The 17,391-nt window shown below is 36.6% G+C and overlaps 1 protein-coding gene across 2 annotated transcripts in view; it reads left to right on the forward strand.

The window, feature by feature from the left end:
- LOC117159463 (alpha-tubulin N-acetyltransferase) overlaps positions 1 to 17,391 on the forward strand; it is a 29,625-nt gene that overhangs the window by 5,164 nt on the left and 7,070 nt on the right. For both annotated transcript variants that reach the window (XM_033339324.2, XM_033339321.2), the window contains exons 2-3: positions 7,320 to 7,469; positions 10,860 to 11,031. In XM_033339324.2, the coding sequence (XP_033195215.1) occupies positions 7,320 to 7,469; positions 10,860 to 11,031 (322 nt within the window). The remainder of the gene's footprint in view (positions 1 to 7,319; positions 7,470 to 10,859; positions 11,032 to 17,391) is intronic.

The following is a 17,391-nucleotide window of genomic DNA, read 5'->3' on the forward strand; positions in this document are numbered from 1 at the left end:
CTCGTTCGTGATATCGCAAAGTTATCAGATCTGAGTTCAGCGATTACCGAGATTTCTTTGATCTTAACTTTTTAATATTCCTCGTATGAAAATTACTGCCATAGTGCTCTAGAGTAGATGGTATTACGAACATGGGACCTGAAGTTAAAATGTTAGAACACCTTGTGGTCTCCAGAAATATCACGCGTTACATTGACTTTAACAAATGCTAATTGATCTTCCATTGGACGTAGAATATACGAGATTTCGATCTGGAGATAGAACGATAAAAACGCTTCCACTTGGACGTACGATGTAAGAGATTTCTTGGACGTAGGATGTAAGAGATTTCGACTAAGGCTCAAAGAGTAACTTAACTTAAAAATTAAAAAATCCGCTCAGAGATTTACCTAATATATCTGTATACCTAGAACTCGAAATATTCTGTCACAGTCATCTAGAACGCGAGCAACGATATCATAGACTCCCAGCATTTTGCAGATCCGATCAGAATCAACTGTATTACGATAGCTCCTACCAAAGACATCGAGAATATGAGAAATCCTGATTTGGTTAATTAGATTAGTATTTCTTGGAGCTCGAAGGATTTTATTAAAAGTATATTTATACACATTCAATGCACCAAAAAGCCTGAACTTCTTCTTTCGAACTTTACAATTTGAGATATACGATTAGAGCTATTTAAAGCACGAGCTATTTGAGCTACTAAAGCTATTTGAGACCTCAAATTACTACATATCTCAGTTGGGACTCGTCATACTTTGTATAGGTCTGACCAAATCTATCCAAGTTGTAGTTATCTCCATGATTTCAGTCTTTGTACTGTAACAAGTAAATTTGATCAGTACTCCTCAAGTCCTAAGTAAGGATAGGAATTCTTTTGTTCCGAGTATCGACTCTGATCTTCATATCTTTGGCCGAATTCGTCGTGCTCCAACAGGGATAGGCTCAGTTTGATCCAAACTTAATCCCAATCTCGCGCCATCAGATCTAACTGGTTTTGATAAAACTTATTACATAGGTCTATAGGTCTATAGCTTCATAGCTGACTACTTGGGACTATAATTATTATTTATTTCTAGTTATGACGAATGCGTCATATATCTCTAAATTTATTCAAATTTCATTTAAAGTGGATCGTTAGAACCAGTGAGGGCCAGACCTGAGATTCTCCTTCTAAATATTTATGAGCTCTTCAATTTCTGAATAACTGTAACAGGGTTTGTAAAGTAGTGGACGTCTCAGGTCAAGGTCAAGGTGTTCTAAGTAACTAAGGCTGGGCCACTCGTGCTACGAACGGCTTCAATAGCATCTCCCGATATCTAGGCTTCCGTAGAGGAGGACTTTCGATTTTTGAGTATCTTTAGCTACGTTGTCTCGTGTCCTAGACGAGTTGGGCCAAGTTTCTCGAATCCCAGCTGTTGATGTCGCGATCTCGATTGGCTTTAGCCAGTTTTTCCATGCACACGGTGCCAACGATATTTAGCGAGACGATACAGTTTCTGGAATATTGTTTATAACTATTTCTATCTCTCGTGCGTGCTACTGAAATCGACGTCTCAAAGTTGCAAAATCTTCTCTAACATCAGCGATATGTAGATATTTACTGTATTTTTGAAACGTTGTTTTATAATCGCGTGTCACTGTCACATAACAACGATATAAGGTACAACGATACAAGAATCTCTTTCTTATTTCAAGTCAAAAGAATTGAAATATTAAATCTGTTTATCTGCATAATATTGGTATTTAATTAAAGTGAAATTTAATATCTGCATCTCTGGCAATTATTATCCAATGTAAATTGCTATCCAATGTAAATAATTACGATATATAGAATTAAAGTTGTAGAAATATTAATATGAATATTTATATCGATCAATATACAAAGATTTACTGTGTGGGCAATTTTGAGATCTACCTACGAACCAAATAGTCTCAAGATTCTCGTTCAGTTTTATCTTAGGTCCACATCCTCAAGGAAAGCGAGTAACATCCACGCCTTTCATCGAACGAGAACGAACGACAGGATCGACTTCCTCGATCACCTTGATCCTTCGTCGAACTTACACTTACACGTAATATTTGCCCAACGAGGATCGCCCATAACATTAACCTACATAACATGAAATACATGTTCCGTAGATCGTGAAAAGTAAAACGGAGTAAGTCGCAAGGTAAAAGTTGCGGAGTATGGATATACATAATGATACACATGCGATAGCCTATTTCTATAAGAGAAGTTTCCTTACGATATTCCTCAATTATTTTTCGTTCTTATTATCCGATAGAAATTTATATTTCAGGTGTATTTTCTGCTTTTCTCGTGGAAGAACTAAATTTCCTATAAAATTCATCGTATTAAAAATAACATATAATACGAAATACAGAGTGGATTATTAAGTACGAAGGACTAAACGATGATTTCCTCTCTATAAATCTCACGCAATTCCGTTCCACGTAGTTAAAGCTATGGGGTTAGCAATCACTTCGTCATCGCACGGCACTTTATCGTGCCAATTTAAATCTCGCCTGTATTATTCGAGCAAAGTAGCAAAGTGTGTTGTGTCAGCAAAGTAATAGGCACTTGTAATCGTAGTCGAACGTTTCAGGAGGGAAATTATCGAGATCTACCTGAGAAACGTATTTGATCGATATCATTAACGATCAAGCTATATCGATACTAAAATTGATTAAAATAACATACTAAAGAATTGGCAAATATTTTGTTCCGTGAATGTGGTAAAGATACAGTTTGAAATACTTTGACTCTGGAGGAATACAAATATTTTTCTCTATTAACACGATCGTTATTAATATTTGCTTTGCTAGGATCTTTGAACTTTTATATCTCCGTCTTGGTCTTGTTTTAGCATCGAAGAAGATTCTCAACGTGTTAAGGAAATAAAGACGAAACAAGAAAATCATTGGATGATAATAACAATTTGTTCATATTTCTCTGAAATTCGGAATATGTTTCGACGTTAGAAGAATGGAATGGGCGAAAACGGCTGAAGAAATGCAACAGACTCGGACCAAACTTTTAATCCGCAACATCTTCACGCTCGTGTTGATTCTATGTTTACAAAACTCGACTGGAAACATTTCTTGCTACTTTTTTCTAAAATTAATGGGATATGTACATAATTAATAGTCGAAAGCAATTTTCTCTGGCCACTCGATAATAATTTTAGAAAACGAGTGCTCTACGATTTCACGGCGCCTATCGATTAAATGATTCACGTATCCGATACATATTCATGAAAACGATCTCTTTTTTCCTTGTGAAAGTAGCGTTGAAACTTTATGATTCAGCTACTCCTATTTCTCTTTTATATGTTTCTTCCTTTTTTGCTTTTTAACCAATTGCTTCGCATGCTTCACGTTTTACTGGTTCTCGATAACGTTCCTCGGCGAGATTCCCAGTAAAAGTTAATGCAAGCTGGTCTCGTGCCTCGATGAAATATCGCTGATAAAACCTCAACGACATTCTTAATACGCTCGACTACGTATTTCAGCATTCCTAATAAGTGTTTCAAGATTACCATTCTGGATTTAACGTTATTCCGATAGCCGGAATTTAGTTTCTTCTGTCAGGACGTATTTTAATGGGTTTCTCGCCACTCGTTTACTACGAGACAATACGAGAAGAATAATTTTGTATTTGCTCATCGCTACTTTACATAGCGAGACACGATTTTTAATAGCACGCCAACAGATTTCCAGATAAGTATTCATGGTCAGTTGAGATTGTTTGCGTTCTTCGCGAGATTCCCACGTGATAATGGGAAAATATATTTCAGGTCTAGCGCTCAGCTGGAATACGAAATGTTTTAATGGATTTTTTGTCTCTTCATATGCATACACAAGCATCAGCATGGTGTCGACTTTAATGTCTTTTCGAGTACATTCGCTCGACGATATTTGTTCTAGAAACTTCTCTTTCAACGATTGCGAAATAAAATACCGCGGCTTTGTATGTCTGGAGAGGAATAAGCAAAAGGACAGATTACAATTATTAAAATTCGTTGATAATGAAATTAACAAGTCCTTTTACATTTATACCAACATGTACAAATTTGTCTTCTCGATCCTTCTTTTCTTTTTTTACAAGGAGTTTATTGAGTCCAGAAAATACAGATTTTAAGTACATTATTCACAATAAACATGAATTTTTGTAATGATATGTTAGGCAAAGACGTAGCCATGCTGTATCATGTGTGGGCGCTTTACATTTTTTGTTGTATGATGCAGTTTTTGAGTTTAAGCCTCTGGGGAGCGGAGCTTTTTTTTTATTCTTTTTCTGTCCTGAACAACTTGGTCGCAAAACAGGACCCTTCGGTAGTTTGCTTTTTGGGTGCTTGTCTTCTCCATCCTTTGATCCTTTGCGTGACCAATACGATCTAAGAAATCATCCACAAGGTGCTTATTATTTTGAGGGAATAGTTCAACCTTCTAGGCTCTAGAATCCAACACGCAACGGTAAAAGATAAGCAAGAGACGATATCTAACCGTTTGAGTCTCGGGGGTCTTTGAAAAAACAGGGTCGAAAAATCCCGGACAGCGCGATAGCACTTCTCTTAATCGATTGCGAAGAGAAACAAGTTGGTCATATTTGTTATTTTTATAAAATACATCTATATTGTTACATATGCGCACTATTAGTTCGTAAATATTTCAAGCTCGATAAAAATTATCGAGGAGATGACAATGAAACACAAAATACCGTCAGTCGTCCGTAGCGTTCAAATGTACCGAGACTTTTCGATACAAAATCTAAACAGCGCAGCTTGGGACTTAAAATTACAAAATCGTTTACGCTTTCGTGTTACTAATTTTCCTACGTCATTAAGCGTGTATTTCGTAATCGAATCTAAAGGGAGGTTGAAACGTAGAAATTGAAGGACCGCTAGAAAGAAAGGAATTACCAGATGAAAAGTTTCGTATTGGCAACCCCTCGAACGGGTTATCGATCATCGACGCTTAATTTAATTAATTTGGTCGAAAGTGGTTGCTTCTGTTGTCCTTATGAGGCGCGTGGTAGACTTGCAGCTGATCCCAGCGATCACGTGCCTCTCGCAATCATCCATCGTCGTTGTATTTAATGTCTCTACATAGCGCAGTCAGGATAATCGATCTACATTTGCATTGCAAAATAATATCACATTGGCGCGACGCCAGTGCCGCAATTGGGTCGTATCTTACAACGAATTAACTTATGGTACGTGAATATACGGTACAACGATAAATTTCATGACTTGAAACGGCTCATAATAAGTTAAAGGTGTACGTGTAAGACCGTGTCATGAACAGATGCTGTTACCATTTCAGAGTGTCCTTTATTTACTTCGATCGACAGGTGGAACGTGCCATCGGTTGCACGCGTTTTCAGTTTCCTGGACAGGCGCGCGGAACCAGAAGACAAACCGCACAGTCAAGTCTTGCTGACTCAGACGCTAATTTCGGAGCGACGACGTATAATCACATTGTGTAATCGATTTACGAGCTACCGCGAAAAGGACTAAAGAAAACACTTTGAATGGACTTGTTGTGTTTTGTAATCGCGTGGCCAAGCGAACGAACAATACGCGAATAGCGTAAAAATATTTTGTAAACTAAGGAACGTGAAGCGTGAGATGGAATTATCGTTGGGATAAAAATGGCTCGCCACTGTAACGCGAAGATTTATTACATTAGTTTAGTCATTAGAAGAGACACACGCGAAATACGTTTTAAAGATAATATCTTGACCGCTCAGCCATTGAAAGCTAATAAAAATCGACAGATAATTTGAAGAAACAAGTTGGGAATAGAGTCAAATTGTTTGATCTATCAAATTGGCAATTACAACAGATCGAATACTTAACTGTAGTCAGCAATTAGCAAAGCTAATTGAATCACCATGTTCCATGATAATTTATAATTGAATAAAATAATCACGTACTAATCTATTTTAAAGTTGATTCGCATAAATTGAACCGAGCATGGTTGGAAAAGTACGTAAGAATAATTGGATTTCTGTCAAATGTTTTGAAAAATTGTCCACGTTGGCTGATTTATTCGAAACAATTTATATCGTTGATTATATTTCACGATACCAGGAAAGAGATATTGTCGACGTAAAATTTCGATACGATTTATTATTTGCTAATGGAATAAGCGTTGTTGTATAAAGCAGGAAAGAGAGAATAAAATCAAGAATCTTCTAACAGCGTGTACTGCAAAATTGTCTTTTATCGATAAATAATCTATTTTCTCTGGTCAAGTCTAAAGGTCAATAAGTAAGTGGAATGAAAGATGGAAATTGTATTATCTCTGGTGCTTAGCAACGATCCAATTTCCTGCAAGCCAGACTTGACGCATTTCTTGGAATAAACGAATTTTGCGATTCTACGAAATACAACAACGTCAAATGCAACAGCGTTCGTTTATCACTCGCGATAAGAACGAAAATTTATCGTATGCGGACTGTCGCCAATATCAAATTTAATATTATGCAACTTCGTGGCAATGTCTAAGTTACAATCTAAGTTAAAGTTAAAGTCTAAATTACATTCGAACTTTCTAATACGCTTCAAATCGTTCGATTCGCAACTCTTGGCAAATTGAATGGAATTATACAGCGAAAGGAAAAAGAACGGACCTCTTTGACCAGACGTAACGAACTGAAGCGAGAAAAGAGAAGAAAGAAAAGAGAAGCGCGAAGAAAGTAGAACGGTTGTTTCGTGCTATTTAAGTTGTAAACCACGCCTTCCAATTTACGACAACGTCCAAGTGAACATGTAATTGGGAAATCCAGGCCGAATTATCAACAAACTGTCCTTTTCCCTTGGAAAATATTTTAGTCGGTCTATCTTGTCAGGCGTTACGTACACGTGCGAATTTATTATTACCAGTTTGCAGATTTCTATGCAAATATTTTTGTCTATCGAAACGACTAGAGAGACAGCACTTTGATAGAGATTTTATATATTTTTGTGTATCTATTCATTTTTAAAAGCGCGTTCCAGTCCAGACCGTTCGAAACGTCAATTATTCGAAATTCTATTTGATGATTCTGCCAGAATGAATATTCCGTATATTTTTGTTATGTCTTTTTTTTAAACGTTGTTATGTTATAAAATATTAATTACGTGTTATTATATTATAAATTCATGCGAATCCACGGTGTAGTTGTTACCGTCTGATGGGACACATTGATATTGACAAATTATATGGGACAAATATATATAATTATATGGGACAAATTATATATCGATTGTCTAAAAATAAATTCACGTTGTAAATTAATAAAAAAATGTAATTATTTCTTTTTTCAGCGAATGTCAGAGGCAGTTAAGCAGAGTTCTCGACGACATGGGCGAGGCTTCTGCCAGAGCCCAAGGTCTGAACAAGTCAATAACCAGCGCCGTAAAACTTCGAGATACTGACCATGTTGTTTATTTATTAGTTGACAATGAAGCTAACAAGTAAGTTCTTTAAACCTTCTTTAACCCTGTTTCTCCTATTTATTATTTTCAGTCGATTTTATCTCATCGGTTAAAAATTACAGTTCTTTTAAATACTCCTCGATATCAACTTGTATTTAACTCAAATATGAAAGACGAAATTTCTAAAAGCTACAGTCTTCGCTCACTTTGAAATTCCTATTACTATCACGTCGAAGAATTTCAATCCTCTGCCATCAACAACTCTATCGAAGTTTGGTTTGTTCGCTACACGCTCATCCATGGACGATCATAATTTCTTTATTTCTTCCAATCCAATAGCTTTTCGCAACGATACGTTTGAACGAAAGGAGGAAAGATTGTCAATCTAGGTAAAAAAAACCGAGTTTTCTAAAAAGGAAAGCGCAATCATCGCTGCCAGACGAAGAAGTACTACTTCGAAAACTGCTCGATCTGATCGCTCTCGTAAAAACTTGGACAAACGACGAAGACCCTCTTGGAAAGAGCAACCTGAACCCGAAGCAGAGGACGAAAAGGAAGCTGTATTTACCAGGATAAGGGGTTTCGTAGCGTGCAAAATGGTTGGCCGATCGATATGTCTGGTGTCTCCTCCCCTAGAGGAATTCAGCTTCCCCATCCTCGCAGAATCCAACCGCTGTGTACCGTCATTCAAAAGCTATTGCTCATAGTTAAACCGAGGATAATTCGACTTTTCACTTCTGTTAACCGGCTAACCTGTTAACTGCGGAGTTTACTTTCAAAAATCCTTCGCGAAGTGAGCAGGTAAAATCGAGCGATGAGGAGTATACACGTCGATCGCAGGGTAATTGCTTGTATTATTTTTTAAAGCGAAGAAAAATGAAGAGGAAGGATTAGATTTCTATTTGGTAAAAAATTAACAATTCATTGTCGAAGAAAGGTATTGTTGTTAAACACTGAAAAATTGCCAGGAAGCAATAAAGCAAAGTACTGAGAACAGTTTGGCAATAGTTTCCATGGGAGAAAATAATCAACACAATTTATTAAAAACATATGACAATGATCGATATACCAAAGAGAATAATCAAACAATCGAACACTTTTTTTTTATAAAATACATAATGGTTTTACAGAAAGTAAACATACCGCTAAATGTCACGCCGATGTACACGTCGATCGCAGGGTAATTGCCTGTATCATACATTTTTGCAAAGAAAGTGAAGAAAAATGAAGAGGAAGGATTAGATTTCTATTTGGTAAAAAATTGACAATTCATTGTCGAAGAAAGGTATTGTTGTTAAACACTGAAAAATTGCCAGAAAGTAATAAAGCAAAGTACTGAAAACAGTTTGGCAATAGTTTCCATGGGAGAAAATAATCAACTCAATTTATTAAAAACATATGACAATGATCGATATACCAAAGAGAATAATTAAACAATCCAACACTTTTTTTATAAAATACATAATGGTTTTACTAAAAGTAAACATACCGCTAAATGTCATTAATATTACTCTTTACTAAAACTTTGAGTTTGTGTAGTAAATAGTAATTTTTTACTTTACACGATGAGTTTACACGTTAACCGCAGCGAAATAAAGTTTTGGATTGACGTGTATACACGTCGAACGTAATTAACTAGTTAAACGATTGTCAATAGCGTAGTAATGTATTATATCCGTGTATTTTTTTCCTTGTATTTGGAGTAACATTTTCATTAATTCGTTGAACTATCAGATATTACATATTACATTGAATCTCATTGTTATTTGAAATTCTCACGATTCTTGATAATCCGCGTGTATACAATTCTAGTGAATTTTCAGCGAACGTATGACATTATTTAGAAATAATCTCTTGAAAGTTTTGCCAAGATCGGCTAAAGTTGTCTCGTCGACCGAGGCCTCGACTTGTTATTAATCCATCAATTTTGTTTCGTAATCTCTTTGATTTAATCTCTTTGATTTGATAAAAAATTGTAAAAGTTTTTGAATAATCACCACGTATGTTATTCGTAACAGTTTCTTTGTATGTCTTGATGCGTTATTACAACAACGTATAATCTACGCGTTCTAAAGCATTTTGTATGCAATTTTTTACTCGAATTCGAGACAGAAACAAACTACCTATGTGCATAAAGCTGCGTAAAATCGAAAGTAGTCGAATAACAGTGAAAACTGCGAACGATCCTCGACTTACGAACAGCATACAGTGTATATACGCGTAAAGCGTCTCATATTCTGTTTCTTTTTATCATAATCGCGGAGAAAACTTCTTCTTGGTACTGTGTCGTGTGCGCAGAGACAATAACTGGCTCGTGAAGCTTTTGAGTTACTTTTCACGCTGTCGTACCGCGATATACGGCGTTAATTAATTGCCAGAAATACCGAAAGTACGATGAAATTCCCATCTTCACGACGAAGCCAGTTTAACCGAGATACGATCGACCTGGCTTGGGTTACACGATTCGTTATAACAATGGTGGATCATGGATATCGTTAATAGACGAGGAAACCAGGTAGCGTGAGAAAGTCTGTGCTCGTTACGTCGATGTGAAAAAAATTTGAAATCGTAAATTATAGTTCGTTGTATTATATCGTTGCGAAACGCTCGATGATTATCGCGTGTAAGAATTTTCGAACAGCTATCGAGAGCTTTTCTCCATCGATATCGTTAGCTACCGTTAGTTTCGCGTCTGTGTAACTTTTAATTTATAGAAATGAATTTATTGATTATATTTATAATGTATAACTCGTCCCAAACTTGTAGGGAACATTTCAGACGAAAATCTAAGATACATCGCCAACTCTGTTCGAGGAAAAACTGTAATCTGTTCAGTTATGAAAATACCTACATATTTAGAGAAACGAATTCAGTTTTAATTCCTAATCATTTGTAATCTGAAACAAGAATCCGATGTACTTCATAGCAGTAAACATTGCCATTTCAGTCGAAAGATAAATTCTTATTCATTTATTATTATTTATTATTATCATTTTATTATCTATAAATATATCCGTTTAAGAAAATTAATTTATCGATTATACTTATTATCTACAATTCATTTGTAATTTATAATAATCTGCAATTTGAAACAAGAGTCTGACATACATCACAGCAAGAGACATCACCATGTCCATTCAAAAATAAACTGTAATTTTTAAACTCGAACTTATTTCCTCTCCACAATGTTGTGGCACGGCGAACAGACGTAAGGTGTAAATAGCAATTTCGCCGGGGAACAGCTGCCCGAAAACAGCACAGTGACGAATACGATGGTCCAATTCTTAGCTCCGCTACGAACTTCCTCGAGTCGCTGATCCCCGTGTTTTCTTTCGCTCTATCTACGTCTAGGAACGCGAACCTCGAATGGACCGCAGCCGTGAATCATCATCGAGTAATATTACGTACAACGTTCCTTCGATTTTGCAGCGGACTGGGCAGCGTGGTGGGATTGTTGAAGACCGGATCGAAGAACCTCTTCATGTTCGACGAGACTGGCGCTCATTATCAGCTGAAGCCAAGATGCGTTTTGGACTTCTATGTTCACGAGTCACGGCAACGCATGGGCCTTGGAAATATTCTCTACCAGCACATGCTCTCCGTAAGTGGATTATGCAATCGTTAAATCAATCACATTTCGTACGAATGATTTTAGTTTGGCGGAAGACTCGCGTACAATGGAAATTCGAAGCTCAGGTAGCTTTCTCGAAGGAAACGCGAAGGGATGTGTGATATTGGCAGTAAAAAAGTTCTTTTTTATTTATATGTCGGGTTATCATTAGGATTTAAGGCGCGTAACGATTCTTCGTTTGAATTAGCCATTGTTTTACGAAACAGAGAACATATTTACGCGAATAAACAAGATTTTACAAAATATTATGAATAATGTGTTTAATAAATGATAAGATTAACAAACGATAAGATTAACTAATAATTAGATTAAAGAATATTAAGTTTAACGAACGATAAGATCCACGGTCAACGGGATAACTCTTTACTATGCGTAGAGTAATTTTAAACACAAAAATATGATTGCTGAGACACTCGGTAAATTGCTCGATGTATCACTTTCCAAGGCGATCGCACGAATGAATATCCGATGAAAATCTTTTTCGCTATACGACTGCATTTGTTTGTTATATGCTCGCTGGAGACATCGAGAAGGTTCCAATCGTTGTTGCTAGGCAATTTCTGTCAAAAGTTTGTTGTATACTCTTTGGAAACATCGAGAAAGATCCAAACGCCGTTACTAGGCAGTTTCTGTCTGGAGATTGATTCCTAATACAACGTGTGTCCCATTATATCGACATCTCTAAAGTACAATTCTATGTAATTTCTAGGGAGAACGATACAACCGATCCACACCTTCGTCAGGCAAAACGTTTATCCCGTGACCGTGGCTACGTTCGGCGACCAGTTGTCACCTCGAACCCACTTTCGCTTTTCACAAATATCAAACAATTACAAATGACAATTGCTTAATTACAGTTATGATAAAATCTAGGCTAAAGCATTAGAAGGCTTCCTCAAAATTGCAAAGGGAAGGCTCCGGTTTTCCTTTCATCTCCGACATATACATAGGTTTAACGTCGCATCAACCGCGAGATTATTAGCTGCGGAGGCGGATGTGCTTGAAGCTTTACGTCGATCAAACGAGAGAAGTTTTGTTCGTAAACGCTTTGAATTGTTTATGAAATTCATGTTTGTACGAACATAAGTGAGAAGCTACGATCTAGACGCTAAAGTCCGTTTCATTCGCTAGATAATAGTTCGTAGAATATAGTTTAGAGTTTGTAGAATTGCGTATGAAATTGGTGGCTTTAGTTGGCAGAAGACTCCGGTGGAATACGAAAAAAAGCTCGTATGGTATTTTCGAAGGAACTGAGAGAAGATTCGACGTTGATAGGAAGAAAGAGATTTGTTCGAGACGCTTTGGATTACTTGTGAAATTCGTATTTCTATGCAACTAGAAGATCGAGACGTAGAGATTTGTCTTATCTATTAGATATCGTGACAGGTACGGTATTTTGCATATTTTTGCACGTTGTACGCATCCGTTGCACTTTTAAAACAATTTGCTACTTTGAATGGAAATTTGCATAAACTTATGGAATTGCTTGTTGAATCGAGTGGTTTCAGTCGATAGGAGACCCGTCGAGGAGTGGAAATTTGAAGCTCAGGCAGCGTTTCTAAGAAGGCATTTGGATTATTTATGAATTAAAAATATAATCGACGACGAAACTAATTTAATACTTTGAATGGAAATATTATGAAATTATATATTGAATTAACGACTTTAGAACGAGTATTTTTAACTGGCAAGAAACTCGCGTGGAATGCAAATTTAACAGTCGGATAATAATTTTATTAATAGTGGTTGAAAACAGAAATTCGTTATATTTTATGTTATTTACGAACCAAAGATATAATTAACGATACAAACAATTTAAATACCTTGGATTAATATATTGAATAGCATGTATGGTAAAAATTATAGCCAAAGGTGCGATGACGTTGTTGAACGTGTTAAACGATACAGATAATCATAAATATGTTAATCTCGTTTTAATACGAATCTCGTTTTAGTCTTGTGTATGTAAATATGTGTATATGTTGACAATTATTGCCACCGGAGAAACAAACATTTTTCGCAATATTTCAGAACTATTGATTATTCGGTTTTTCCTATTCAAATTATAAATTGCTAACTTGCAAAACGCTAATAAATAGCGAAAATAAAAAAGACAGAGAATTTCACGCTTTATTCGTATCTACTTAATAATTATAATATTACGTAGATTCAAGATTTTATATAGCATTTTTGTCACCTCGTTTGTTTACTTATCATCAAAATAGCGTTCGCAACATATGCAACATCGAATTTGTGATAATGTCAATGAATTTACGAGGGCAAAAAGAGTAGAATGGAACGAAAAATTGGCGTTCGTGTTTGGTATACCAGATTTTTTCCTCCGCTCTGTTATGGTCGCTGCACTTCTGTCAGAATCACAGCAAGTGCTGCTGGCTTGTGAACTCACCTCGTGTTCCTGTGAACAGTACTCGACTAATACCAGATTGCCAACCAGTGCGCGGTACTTTTCCGTAATTAAAGCTTATTAGCTTCGGTTCACGACATTTTATAGAACCTGCTGTTGACATGAGAATCGTACTTTTCCTCTTTTCTGTTCGAAATTTCAATCACAAAGAGTATGCATTTTTTTAGAAATAGAAAAAGAGAAACTTGCTAATTAACGCGTTCCGCGTTAATAACAGACTTTTATAAATAAAATGTTCATTTGCTAAATTCCTCTCACTGTGCTATTGACTCTTCGCTGTATTAATATCTAACACGTTCGTTGCATTACAGGTATTTGGCAATATCAATATCTTTTATATATGTATAACGTTTCACGTTGCACGTGAATTTATTATACAACTTTTCTTTCCAAATCCCCTTCGCTTTTTATCGATATTCCGCATCGAAATTAGCATCATCGCATTTATCAAGATCTACGTAAAAGCAAAGCCCATACGTGCCAATTGAAATGCAAGATACAAACAACGAATATGTTAATCAAGGCAAACGCAACGGAAGATCAATGTTGCAAGAACAGCTGCAATTCCATTCTTCTCTAATTACATGTTTTAATACAACCATCCTAAACGTTTGCTCTTCTCGAGACACGCAAGATGTTCGTTTACGTAGCGTCTGACTTACATAAATTTTATTGCGTTAATCGTCGTACGCGTTTACTTTATTTACAAAACTATTCTTCCATTTCAGAGTTATAAGTCGTCGTCTAAAGAGATCGTAAACGATGGAAATAGAGAAGGGGAGAATTTTTAACGTAATCGTCCTAAACGTAATGCTCCTGCTTTAAAAATACCGAAGGTATCAACCCGGCGTCGTATCAAGTTTATTTTTAAATTTTATTGCGTCCAACGATGTAATCTTTTAATCTCGTCCAAGACCGTTGTTACTTAAAAAATCCTTCTTCTGTCTTAGAGTCGTGGAATCATCGTCTGCAACGAATTAGACTTTGCAAGTAGCTGTCTAAAGAGATCGTGAAAATGGAAAATAAGAAAGGCGAGAGAATCTTTTAACGCAACTTTCATAAACTTTTCCTTCTCGCGAAACGCGAAAGGTGTTAATTCGCATTGCGAGAAGAAAATTCCGTTTCGTGCACTGCCGCCGCTGCTGATTCTCTTGTGTTAATCTTTCCCCTTCGTTCTGTTCAATTTCGTTTGCCCACGAGCATGTGCGAAACGACGATGTTTCGCAACGTTCGGCTTAACGAGCAACGGCACGATTTTGCGTAAGATTTCCATGGAAGTGGTCTGCATCGAGATCGCTGGGACGCCTTTCTGCTTTTACTCGGGAAGTAATTACGTCTCGTTTACACCGTCCAGCACGGTTCACATCCTCTACGTGTGGGTGGATAGCAATTTCGTACGCAGGACACGAACTCGTGTAAGCTGTTCGTTATTTAACTGTGCCACTCTTAACGCCAACCATAGTCGGTATCCGTGTTGGAAAACCTGTGAATACGAATGTCGATTATAGTCGCCACGTAACGAACCATGACTGCTACCGTCGATCATCGGCGTTCAGGTAATGATTAGACTGCGGATGCTTATGCAAATTTTACGAACTTTTGCGAACGTCAGTAGGAAAACGGAACATACGTAGAAATTTTACCTAGTAAATATCGCAACGAGTATCGCGCTTTGCATACTTTATATAGCTTTTTATATCACGTACAGTACGCGTCTTGCGTATTTTTAGAATTTTGCATTTTTCACGAATGCATAAAAATTCCGTAGTCTAGTCTGGTGATAATTTATCCGATACTGATTACGTAAGACGACCATCTGCACTGTTATTTCGATCGTCGTACTGCAAAATGTGTACCGAGTGAGTGCTTGAATTCGTATGCTGATCTCCTACTGCACTTAGCGCATGTGTACTGCTTTGTACAGTTTGCTGTTATTTAGGAAGAATAGTCGTTGAACTGTAGGAAACTGCAAATACCGATACTTCATTCGCGTAGGTTTTAATCGATTCTTTGGCGTTTAATTCGAACACGACGAACGTTCCTGTACTATCTTAATATCTGCACTCTGTTTCTTCATATTCTAAGATACTCGAATTCTATGAATTGTAACCGAAGTACGTTTCGAAGGATTTTGAACGTCGATTTGCGAAATCGCTGGTACAATAACACGTACACAGGAGCTATGTATGTACTCGTAGCTATGTATGCACGTCGTAAAGAAAGGGTTAAAGATACGCTCGGATACTTACAAGTTACACCTACCAGACTTCCGTTCTCTTCCCATCTTCGATAACAGACATTCCCGACGTCTGAAACGATACCATCGCGATAGTCTGGCAGATAGCTTGTTTCAAACGAAATCAAATATTTCGGCTCCTTTTACGCCGAATAGACATTGAACTTATATATGATATAATATATTAATTAAACGCACACGTAAACGGACACCGATCGTACATAGGAATTCAATTAAAGCTATAATTGACGATAATTAAGTTCTCGTCTACGTTGCCGTATGAAAATATAGATTAGAATTAATTAATGGAGTCAATAACGATAATTATTAATGCCATCGCGAATTGATTTAAGTATTAAATTAATTATATATAGTTTAGATTAATTTATCATGGAATTAATAGGAATTAATGAATAGTAGATCAATATAGGTAATCTCAGAAGTCTTCTTACAATTTCAATTTAGATTCTTTCTTGTCGAGATTGACAAATTTATGTGATCTTTCACCCTGCGTAGGTTGCAAGGATATATAAAAACGGAGGAATGACAGAACGAGGGGGAAAGTGTTCACAGGTTGGTTAGAGTAGGATGATGAGAGAGAGAAAGAGGAAAGAAAAGAGAGGAAGGAACGGTAGAGACGAAAGGAAAAAGACAAAGCAAGAGGAGGAAATAAGAAAGAAAGGATGAAGAGAAAAGAGAATCCCTCGGTACTTGTTTATCGTTGTTCCTGCTAATTGCGTAATTCTAACAGGAACGATCTGATACCCATTCGTTTTTACACAAAGAACATGAAAGTTACCGTGTCGTTCGTTGTTAGATACATTTTCGATGGCATTTTCAGGTCTCCGATCTTCACAGAATTAAGTACAAATACACTAACGAACTTCGATCTCTTACACGTATTTGTTTCATCTCATTATATATTCGAAATTAGTTGCGGCGTGTAATAGGAATTTTATCTTCTTGTCGATCGAATATTTACAAGGAAAAATCACGTTATACGCATGGTGAAATTATTTAATGAATTTCCAACGAATTAATTCGTTTCGCGCGATAATTAGGAATAAGAGAAACGACGCGAGAAGCGCGAAGTCGATGTAAGAAGCAACGTGTTACTATACGTGTACCGTTACACTACAGCGATCTAAATGAAGGATTTCTTATTTTTTCGTGCAGTTGAAACAGCACACAGAGCGGAACGTAAGGCGACCGAACACAAAGCCAGTCCTTAAACAGAGTAACGACTGGCCTCTTTTTCCTATCCTTCTTTCAAAGTTCCTGCAACCTGTTTCTTGCCCGTACACAGATCGATAGTAATTTTCTTTGCTTTCTTGTGGAATGACCGGCGCTCGAATCCCAAGTTCACCGACGAAATCGTGGCTCGCGTGCAATTCTCTAATCACCGTTTCTCAACCTAACTGTACGTGTAACTGTCCATTGTCGAACGTTATATTCTCATGCCATCTTTGTAAACTGCACTTATTTCCTTATAGTCCGACACATTCCTTCGATGTCAGTTTAAATACGTTCTTCGGTACTTCCTGTATTATTATTAGAGACTGTAAGAATGCATAGCGTGCATAAGTATACTTAAGTACTATAAATATATAAGTGCTACAAGTATATTGAATACTATAAGTACTTAAGTATATTTTTATATATAAAATTA

Source organism: Bombus vancouverensis, chromosome 1, assembly GCF_051014615.1.
Source record: "Bombus vancouverensis nearcticus chromosome 1, iyBomVanc1_principal, whole genome shotgun sequence".
NCBI classification, from domain to species: domain Eukaryota; kingdom Metazoa; phylum Arthropoda; class Insecta; order Hymenoptera; family Apidae; genus Bombus; species Bombus vancouverensis.